The sequence below is a fragment of the Cimex lectularius genome, unplaced genomic scaffold (genome assembly GCF_000648675.2).
Source record: "Cimex lectularius strain Harlan isolate CLEC.00 unplaced genomic scaffold, Clec_2.1 scaffold6, whole genome shotgun sequence".
NCBI classification, from domain to species: Eukaryota; Metazoa; Arthropoda; class Insecta; order Hemiptera; family Cimicidae; genus Cimex; species Cimex lectularius.
The window spans coordinates 930,269-941,783 of NW_019392677.1; the positions used below are offsets into that span (position 1 = coordinate 930,269).

The window sequence follows — 11,515 nt, forward strand, 5'->3', positions numbered from 1 at the left end:
GTAGAGGAGGCAAACTATGTTTGATCCTTCTATTTATAATGATATAGATACAGAACAGGGTGTACAGTTATAATAGCTCTCAAAGTGTGCACTCTATTACATCCTAAATTTTACAATCAGGCATTCTAATAAACAAGCAATATATTTATAGTCTTTTCAGTGAAAAAGTCAGGTTTCCACAAATTTCAAGTGATTTGCATGTTACTATCAACAAGAAATGTTTTACGAATTCTCACACCCAGCACGACCTCTCAAAAAATAATGAAGAAAAGAAAAGAATAATTTACCCTCAAAGCTCTGGACAGGAATGCAATAGATAAAAACCTGCTTTTAAAAAAATAGGGAAACAAAAGTTGGCAAAGGGTAAAAAAAACAGTCAAGTAATAAAAATATATATTTAAAATACAAAACAAATGAAAAGAAGTCTCTTAAAAAGTTATTTTTTACAGCATGAAACAATTTCAATCTTTTTTTTTCCGCCACATGTTAACAACAGACAAAAACCTACATCACTGAAATAGAGGCAGAAAGAAATATACTAAATTATATACAAAAAATTTCATTAAAATATTTACAACAAAATTCACTTATAGTAATGAACAACTTTTAAATTCACATTTTGTTTGCACTTAAAACAGTCTGGGCACCTCATGATCAATGGATTCTCGGATCCAATCATATAATTCATTATGGGCATTAAACAACCTATTAAATAACATTCAAAAAGATAGTTAATACATACTGTGAAGAGTTTTTATTTTTGTCGCCATGTGTTAATTATTGAGATCATTTTAAAAACTCTGTTCAACATTTACTTTTCAAAAATTTAGTTAAATAAGATTGACGTCTAATAGTAAAAATAATAATTTTTCTATTAAATATACTAATATTGTTTTTAAATAAAACCACGGATCACAGTGGAGCTGGAGTAGGCACACTCATTAACGGTGATTCGAGATAATCCAGATTTGGTGGTATCGATGGCGGTTCTTGCTGGCTGCCTATTTTTTCTTGAAGTGCATCATAAAGTTTATGAACTGCATCATTATTCTATAAAAAAAAAAAAATAAATAAGAATATAAAAACTCTAGATAGAAAATTGTAAATATTGTAGAAGCTATTCAAGCACAAAGGCATAAATTTTATTGGTTTATATTTATGAACTTGCACTGCCATTGTGGGTCTTTCAAGTTCCAGAGAATAGTTTTTTTTCACTTGTGCTGACTGAATTATTCATTTTTTTATCTAACTTCCAATGTATTTCCTCTGCCAGTCTTCCTCGAATGAAAAGTAATTTTTTATTTGAACAAAAATGTAATTGTTATTGCTCACTTTGGAAATAAAAAAATGCGTGTGGCTATTTAGATCTACTGATCAAGGTCAAGGTAATAATTTTTCTCAGAAACTTTTTTTAACCAAAATAAAATTGTTTCAGCTCATTTTGGAGATAAAAAGATGCGAGTCTAATTGGACCCACTGATCAAGGTCAAAGTTATAATTTTTGCCAGAACTTTTGTATATTTTTATTTACAAAAATGTAATTGTTTGGGAGTTTGGAGATTAAAAAATGCCTGGGTCTATTTATATAATTTACTAAGTTATGATTTTTTCCAGAACAATTTTTTTTTAAACAAAAATGCAATTGTTACTGTTCATTTTGGAGATAAAAAGTTGCCTGGGTCTATTTAGACCCACTGATCAAGGTCAAAGTAATAATTTTTTCCCAGAACTTTTTTGTTAACAAAAATGTAATTGTTTTGCTCATTTTGGAGATTAAAAACATGCCTGTATCTATTTATATAATTTATAGTTACAATTTTTTCCAGAACAATTTTTTTAACAAAAATATAATTGTTATTGCTCATTTTGGAGACGGAAAAAAAAAAAGGCCTGCGTCTATGTAGGACCACCGAGATCAAGGTCAACGTTATATTTTTTTCCCAGAATGCTCAGATATGATAACTACTAGGACACACCCTAATCCATTACCCTTCATCAATTGTGCTGTTTTTTATGTTTACACCAAAGCTCTCATTTCTCAGTTTGTATTCAGTTTCTGTGTCAGAGAGCAAGATGTAAGATAACTGTTTTTACGTGCACTGACAATATTTTTAGAGTTTCAGAGGCAGGAAGAACAAAATGCTTTACTAGACTGCCGATGCTGTCTTTGCTCTGACAACGATAATAAATATTTTACCAGATGTTAAATGCAAGTGATTCGTATGTGGCAACCAAAAAAACAAATATAAGTTGAAAAGGGCAACGTAGATAAAAAATAAAATTTTATTATTCAGAGACTATGAGATTGCTCTGGTGTGACGTAGGTTTTAGAAACACATTTTCTTTATCGTGCCAAAGTTTCCGATCTTTATTACGATCATCTTCAAGGCTCAAAGTGTTTGTTTTCTGCGTAATTGTGTCATTCTTGTGTGTAGTGTTGAGAGTGCCCACGACACACAAGAATGGCACAATTACGCAGAAAACAAACACTTTGATCCTTGAAGATGATCTCAATAAAGATTGAAACGTTGCACGATAAAGAAAATGTTTTCCTAAAGCCTACATCACACCAGACTGCATCTCAAGATCTCTGAATAATCATCAACTAATGGTCACTAATCACCACACATAAAATTTTATCATACATACATATGAATTTTTTTATAAAGTGTAAAATTATATAAAGTAAATAAAATTTTAGCATACACATGAATTTTTTTATTTATAAGTCTATGTATGTACTAAATAAATAAACATTATAAAAAAACCTTACTATTGTATTTTTTAGTTAAAAATATTGGGTCTATATGGACCATGGCTGCCCACATTTTTTTTATTTATTTATTTATTTTTATTTATTTATTTATTTTTTAATAACAGTGGTATGTTTATATTTAGACTGCAGTATTGCTTAATAATTTTATAAACTCTTTCAATAGTTAAAAATGAATATTTGATTTAATTATAAAATATTACCTGTGAAGTAGGCGTCAAGCTTTTCATGAGGGTGTAGAGTCTTGCCTGTGGCAATTTTGGATAAATGTACCACAAAAGCTTAAGAATATGCCTTGTCACATTTTCCTTAGTAATTCCTGCATAGAAGAACTCGTCAAAGACAACAGTGCAGAAATCCTCAGTCGCAAACTCATCAGCCATGTGGATCAACAGCGAAACAAGGAAATGAAGGAAAGGATCATCAAAAGCACGTTCGCAGTTGGCCAGGATGCCGAGAACACGCATCAATCCCACTCGATCCCTGTGTTTTGCAGTGTGCAGAGTGTAGTACATAGCTATGATCGCCGCGACGCTCGAGTATTGAACGAAATTCTGACAAGCATCAGGAGCAGGGCCTAGAAACGTACATGTCAACTCGCTCAAACAGTTATATATTTTAAACTTATTTACCGGAGTGCTCGATGATTGTAATCGCAGACTCTCTTTCATCCGGTGGAAGCTTTGCATTAAGATTACGCACTTGATCATCAACCATTAATGACATAAGTGCTGGTAAGAACTTACTCACAATCTCTGGGTCAAGTTTTGGTTCTTTAAACTCCTAAAATTCTCCCCAGTTTATTATTCACACCATAAAAATTAAAAATGTATATTAAAACCAAATGTATAAAACCTACTTGTGAATTTATCATCTCCCACGCGCTCAGACCCAAAGAGAGCATTCGTAAAAGAAGAATTAAAATTGTATTGTCCTAAGAAAATTAAGAACTTTACAATACTTGAATTTTTCAAATATAATTTAAATAAATGGTATAACTAACCCTTGGTAAATTTTCTACGTTTATAAGATGTTGAAGAATCTTCATTGCAGAAGTCGCAAGAAAATTTATTGCATACGGATCACAAAGAGTCATAGAAAGGTCACCAAGAACAGTTTCTTGACCACGTTTAATACCATCCAAAAAGCCCTGTAATTTTTTACTTTACAAAATAATTTATTCATAAATTAATCAAGGGTTGTATACTTTTTTATTTTGACAATGAGGACTATCATCAAGTCTGTCGAAATTATGATTTTACTTTTTTTTTTTTTTTTGGAGGGGGGAGTTCACAGCCCGGGACCTGGACCACCTTACAGTGATCAGCGCCACGCTTAAACATTGTAGCCACTGACCCCCCCCCCACAATTTTCTTATTAATGCATCAAATCCTTACTTGTAGTTCCCTAGATCTTTTGATGTCAACGTTTTTTTCCCTGATACAAGCGTCCAAACACCAAGTAAACTTGTGACAGGGGTCTACAGAGATAATGTCCTGCACTTCTAGATCATGAAGGGCCATTAAGAGTTCAGCTCTTAGAGTGCAGTAGTGAACATTTCTTGTCCTTATAAAAAGCGTCCTTAAGAATTGTAGGACCATATCATACAATTTAACACTTGAACCTATCATATGGGCTAGCTTTTGAACAACTTCACCTTGACGTCTGACCTAAAAAATACAAATTTAATTAATAAATTCTGATGATATGGACAATGTCATTTACTTTTGGAGATGGAGAGAAGAAAAGGTTGGTCAAATTCTGATGGTCGAAGAGTATTAATTCCTTTTCCTTGCAATACTGTGTAAGCAGTGGCGAAACTTCATCACCGAACAAGGACTGATTGTCTTTCCATATCTGACGTTTCACCTCTGTGTCGGTGTCGTTGTATAACTCTCTGTCTTTTACCTTGAAAGAACGTCTTGTAAAAAAGTGTAATTTCAGTGGAAAAACTTTGCTTACAAGAACCCTGAGATATTTGTCTTCTATGTGTGGAATGTTACGCAGAATGCACATGACGATGGGTCGTAGGGCTTTCAGGCGGACGAGCGGAAAACTTTTAGACAGAAGCTCTTTCAATATCTTATCCCTCTCCCTGCCCTCTTTTTGACCAAGCTCGTTTATATGAACAACAAGTTTGTCTCTCAGTTCCTATTAAAATTTTGCAAAAATTAAAACAAAATTGCCACTTAACTATTGAAAATTAAACAAATCATTATCACTGTCAAACTGAATCCCACAAGATCAATAATTTGCTCACTAAAAAAATAAAATAAAATAAACAATTTAAAAAATATATATATATAAAAAACTAGAATAAATGGCCAGTGGTTAACACAAATGGCAAAGGAAACCTGAAGCATTAAAGGCAGTCACATAGTACATAAAGTGAAAGTCTCCGAACACACATCTTTGCCCAAAATATGAGCTCTTTTTCTTCTTTCTTAATTTATCTAATTTTCAATTTTAAATTTCTTAATTTTGGACATAAAAACATTTTTTGTATATTTTTTATTTTCTTATTTTTAATATTCGTATTATTCCTCCTTATGTCCAAATTGAACATAAAAACTGTTTGTTTTTTTAAATGTAAATATATTATTTAAAGGTTTTGAACATCAAAAAATAAATTATTTAAAGTTTGTTTTTCATAATAACTTTTAATACGCTAGTCAAAAGGCAAAACACATTTCCGAACACCTAGCCAAACACTTTTGTTTTTCAAAGTTCTTTGTCTACAAACTGATTCTTTGTTTACTTTGTGCAATATTATCTTAATAGGAATCTGTTTTACTTAGAATGATATTAGACTTCCATATGTTAATACCTTAGTCCACTCGAGAAGTAATTATGAAAATGTATAATGAAGGAAAATCATTTCGTGAAATGGGAAATGTACGTAATAAGCAACCCTTGACAAATCATTACATCATCCCCTGGCATAAGGAGCTTGGTAATGCTAAAAACTGTGTCAAGGCTAGCCAGGAAAATTAAAAACCACCCAAAAGTGTGCCACTCATAGAAGTGACCATCAACAAGTGTCCCCGAAATTGCAGGTATTCTGCATCCAAATTACGCCTCATACAGTACAAAATACTATTAAAAAACCAGGCGGATGCAATCAAAGAAAGAATCCCTTATATAAGCAAGAAGAACAGGGAAAAGCTCCTACAGTTAGACTTAGTACACATGGGACGTTGAATTATGTGATTGATTGTCCACGAGTCCATCTTATTTTAAGAGATAGATTCACAAATGTTTGTTACCCTCTATCCAAAATTACATGATTATTAACCAAAATTTTTCAACTATTTTAGAATGTCAATTAACTCTTGACAATTTCTTGCAATTGATTAAGGGCAATATTTCATCAAGTGTGAGTGATTCCATCCTGCCTGAAGATAAAACACGTAACAAAACATTGATAATGTTGACATTGCATCAACTTTTACAAATACATTGGAGAACAAGTTAAAAGCTGCAAAAATTAGACAAGTTTAAAAAAGCTTAAGAACTTCCATATCATGCTATGCTATACTAATACTGAACTGCTTGACGGTAAAATCGCCTTTAAAATCATTGGAATGTAAAGAATGTAGTGGTTGATGAGAGTTACTTGTGATGGTTATGACAGATATGAAGGAGCTGTAATAAATATAATAATCAGTACCTTCCACGTCCCATAATGCAGGTCTTTTTTCAATTTCTTTCTTTTAAACGTGAAAACCTGCATTATTTTCCGGACAACCCAATTAGTTTTATTAATGAAAAACATTTTTTTTTTTTTTTTCAAAGTAAGAATGTTGGGTTCAAATGCAGGGCCATTGGATTCGAACCAGGGACTTTTACCTTACAGAGATGAGCGCCGTGTCTGCGCCTAAACCGTTGTGGCCATCGACGCCCCAAAAATGGTTTATCAGCGGTAACAAAAAGGAGGGTTGGACCTACAGATTACTGAGATAAAATTTAGACTTCAGTAAATAAACAAATGAAAAATATTTTGCTCAGAGAATTTTTTGCTTGAAACGTATAACTTATATATATAAGTTGTTGTTTCATTTCTAAGTTTTCTTTCTAAATTGAAATTTATTACATGTTATATGTAAATGTTTTTGTTTTGACTAAAGTTTATAGTAGTATTTTTTTTTCTCAGATGCCAGCGACCAGTTAATAGTCCTATCACTCCTCTGAGTCTGGCCCTCTCCAATTGCAGCAGTGAATTTTACAAGCTTTGGAGAGGGTTACCTTTGTAAAACTTTTTATTATCCTCTGACTTAGAATAAGTCATAAATGGTTGGCACACAAACCTATTTCCTATTTACTTCTTAGCCTAGGCAGGCTTATAGAAACTTTTTTGGCTATCATGCCTTGGCTGAATAATTTGTGTGTGTGTATATATTGTACAAAATATACATTGAGCAAATTGTATAGTTATACAAATCTGAAAGATCTGTCAGATCAGGAGGCAGTGTGAAAAGAACAAACAAGTGATGGAACTCTTATTGGGTGGGTTAAGGTAGAAGGTCAAGAGTCCATTATCGTTTTAAAGGCGAGGAGGATTGTAAGAGTGAGACATTGAGGAATGAAGCTAGTGGGTTAGGGTGGAGGGTTAGTTTCGATCTTTGTCAAAAGGGATTTTAAGATCTTTACGGATTGTCTGATTGGTAACATAGAAGGGAGCATTGAGGATACGGTGGAGAACTTTAGATCGAAAAGATTGAATTCGTTAGATGTTAGGTGATTTGGCCGAGCCCCAAAGTTCAACCCTCTAAGTCCAAATAGTTGTGATGAGTGTTTGTAATTTGTTAGTTTGTTATGTATACTTAGTGTTGATTTTTGCCCTAGTTGTTTGAGTAGTCCTTATCTTTTGTTTAGTTATTGTTGCTATTTAAGTAAAGCCCAAGGTAGGTGACTTGGTTCAATGGTGCTATTATCTTGTTAATATGCACTAGTGGACAGGTTTGATGTTTGAGCGTTATAACTAACTTGTTGGCTTTTCGCTTATTCAAGCTGATCAGCCACCTATTGCACCGGGCAGTAATGAGGTCAGATGTTGTTGTATTTCTTCTATGGCTAGGGTAGGGTTAGAGTGTGTTGATAAGATTGCGGCTGGTTTGTGTGTTTGGTTGTATGGGTATATAAACAGTGTAAATGGTAGTGCATTTATAAGTATGTTGGGTTCGAATGCAGGGCTGCTGGTTTCGACTCTGGGACCTTTATGTTGTAGTAACCACCATGTCAATGTTTAAACATTGCGGCCACCGACTTCGGCACATATGCCAAACATGGGGATTTTAATAAGGTTTGCTTCTATTTCACCGAAGGTGTTCGGAGACTTCTTTAATGAATGTAAACCGTGAACTTGGTTGTTTTTGACTTTCACCAACTGAACATGATTCATGATGAGGAAGAACATGTCAAAATGATTATGATGCTTCATAGAACCTAGCTGCTTAGAGGGTAATGAGTTAAATCACTTACTTCAAGTACAGACGTGTGGAAATCGAGCCTCCTTAAACCATGGAGATCCAGTAACGGTAGCATCTGCCTCAAGGATGGTAACAATATACCGTTCTCGAGCTGTTTAATTACAATTTAACCAAATGTTAAAACGGTCACAAGTTTTGAGGGGGGAAAACCACAAATAATACCTGGAATTCCTCGATGGCTTTCAGAGGGTCCGTACAGCTGGTCAGGGCTTCCCGCAAAGCGATCTGCCCTGGTACTCCCAGTTCTTCAAGTCCTGTCCCTTGCATTTTCAATTCGGAAGAAATATCATAGCATCCAGGTTTCGAAAAAGTGTAAATAAACCGTCTTAGTACGTGTTCCCGGTATTCCGTAGATGGACGCCTCCGGGAGGTTACGTAGATTACAAAACCTGCTCTACCTGTATCCATGAGGCCCGTGACGCCATTAAAAAAATACATGTGTAACTAGTAAAACAGGTTTCAATAATTAAATTAATTTACAATTATAATAATAAACTAATGTATGCACAATCTAAATGGAATAAAACTGCATTTTTTATTTATAGGATAATAAATCCTTTTTAGTTGTTAACGAAACTTAAGTTTATTGCGTGATGTATAACATTCGTTAGGTTCCGTGACGTCATAAATGAAACGTACGTAAATTTTGATTTAAAAAAAAAACAGGTTTCAATAATTAAATTAATTTACAATTATAGTAATAACCAAATGTATGCACAACGTAAATGGAACAAAACTAAATTTTTTATTTATATAATAATCAATACTTTTTAGTTTTTAATGAAACGTAACCTAAGTTTATTACGTGTGTATAACACCCGTGAGGTTCCGTGACGTCATAAATGAAACTACGTAAATTTCTTTAAAAAAAACAGGTTTCAATAAGTAAATTAATTTACAATTAAAATAATAACCAAATGTATGCACAACGTAAATGGAACAAAACTAAATTTTTTATTTATATAATAATGAATATTTTTAGTTTTTAATGAAACGTAACCTAAGTTTATTACGTGTGTATAACACCCGTGAGGTTCCGTGACGTCATAAGTGAAACTTACGTAAATTTCTTTTAAAAAAAACAGGTTTCAATAAGTAAATTAATTTACAATTAAAATAATAAACAAATGTATGCACAACGTAAATGGAGCAAAACTACATTTTTTATTTATTTAATAATCAATATTTTTTAGTTTTTAACGAAACGAAACTGAAGTTTATTACGTGTGTATAACATTCGTTAAGTTCCGTGACGTCATAAATGAAACGTACGTAAATTTCTTTAAAAAACGTTTTCAATAATTAAATTAATTTACAATTATAATAATAAACAAATGTATGCACAACTTAAATGGAGCAAAACTACACTTTTTATTTATTTTATAATCAATATTTTTTAGTTTTTAACGGAACGAAACTGAAGTTTATTACGTGTATATGTAAGCGGGTCACTTTTGTTTTGGGCCCAACCCTGAATTCGGAGAACCGAAAACAAGGTCCCATAGGTTTTTTTATGATCGGACCTGACTACAATTATTTTAATTTAATGATCAGGCACCTTTTTTTGATATATGAAAATTCAATATTCAATTCAAACCAAAATAAATACGAGACCAAAATATTAATTAAATTTAAATCTTTTATTACAATTTATTTTCAAATAAGATTACAATTTCTTTTATTAATTATTATTTCTAATACAAAGAATCTTTTATTTTATAATAAAACCTATTTCAAAATCTACAAACATTAATTTTAAAATCGAATTTAATTCTCGTTTTATAAAGAAAAGTAGAAATTATTATTAATTTTTGACCACCAATTAGAAAAATACAATTAATATTTTAACATAACTTTTAAAATCAAATGTTCTCTTTTAGTTTTATTTATAAAAATTTAGTTTTTGTTACAACCCTTTTAAAATTAAAATACAATTATTATTTTTTATTTTAACGTCAAAATATAAAATTTACTCACTTGAATTGCGTGCACACCAAATTTTTTTTTATTACAAATAAACAGCTCATTAAAACCCATGGAGGACAGAAAGGGAATTGTTTTTAACTGAAAAAATAGCCCTTACCTAGCCCCTACTCCTTTCACTGTCAGATGTGTGTGGAGGGGCATGGCGGTACAATCAAATCTAAACGTGACATATGTATAACATCCGCGATGTTCCGTGTCGTCATAAATGAAACGTACGTAAATTTCGATAAAAAAAAAGCAGGTTTCAATAGTTACATTAATTTACAATTACAATAAATGGAACAAAACTAGATTATTTAGTTATACAATAATAATTACTTTTTAGTTTTTAACGAAACGTAACCTAAGTTCATTACGTATGTGAATATCTTCCGTGAGGTTCCATGGCGTAAATGACACATACGTAGACTGTTCAACTTTATTACCATTTCATATAAGAAATTTTGACATATTATTTTATGTATGTTTTAAATTTTATTGATATATAGACCACCGTTGTAGACCACATAGCCTCAACCTTTAAGCTTAAAAATACTGCAGGGGACCTCCGAGATGTGACCCATGTTCGACCGCCTGTGGCAAGATCTGTACCCTGTATCTAATACTTCGATCTTACTTCGCAGGATGATTCTTCCGACTACTGTCTTCTGGGAGCGAGAGTATCACAGGGCAGTGTTCGCGGACCTCCTCTACACTTCAGCCATCTCAATCCCTGCCTTCCTTGCATCCTATGCAGATGACACTGCCTCTGATCACGATCCTGCAATTGTCTTGGAAGAGTTTCAGGCACACGTCCAACGAAGAGCCGAATGGAGCCAAGTGTAGCTCCCATGTTATATGTCTCTCCGAAGCAAAACCCGAAACATAATATTCTTCAATAACAATCCTAACCCTAAAATCGATTTCGTAAATCCTTTGGTTCTTGACTTCTTCTTGAATTCAATTGCTCGTATTTATTTAAATTTAAAATAGTTTTGAAGTGGTTAGAAAATGAGAGAATTAAAAAAAAAACATTTTTAAAGATTTTGAACCTTGGAACAAAACATCTTCGCCCCTCTATACAAAAAGTGTCTAATCATTATATAAATAATTGTATATAACGTTTTATAACTCAGCCAATTTATAATTAATTTCAGCCATGACCCAGGTAGAAAATAATAAAATCTAAAGTATTAATATTAATAAAAATATTTATCTAATTAAAACTGTTTATTTGGTTCGGTGCATTGCCATTATTCCATGTTAATAAGTCCATTCAATTTTTATT

The 11,515-nt window shown here is 32.3% G+C and overlaps 1 protein-coding gene across 1 annotated transcript; it reads right to left on the bottom strand.

The window, feature by feature from the left end:
* Nucleotides 1–411: 411 nt before the first annotated feature.
* Nucleotides 412–8,705, bottom strand: LOC106673924 (negative elongation factor B). Its single transcript, XM_014406316.2, has 10 exons — nucleotides 8,425–8,705; nucleotides 8,255–8,353; nucleotides 4,736–4,924; nucleotides 4,499–4,681; nucleotides 4,171–4,443; nucleotides 3,777–3,923; nucleotides 3,633–3,707; nucleotides 3,406–3,556; nucleotides 2,977–3,350; nucleotides 412–1,050 (listed from the first exon to the last, which is right to left on the bottom strand). Exons 1-10 carry the CDS (start codon nucleotides 8,698–8,700, stop codon nucleotides 913–915), a joined length of 1,905 nt encoding a protein of 634 aa, XP_014261802.2. The 5' UTR covers nucleotides 8,701–8,705; the 3' UTR covers nucleotides 412–912.
* Between the last annotated feature and the right edge of the window lie 2,810 nt (nucleotides 8,706–11,515).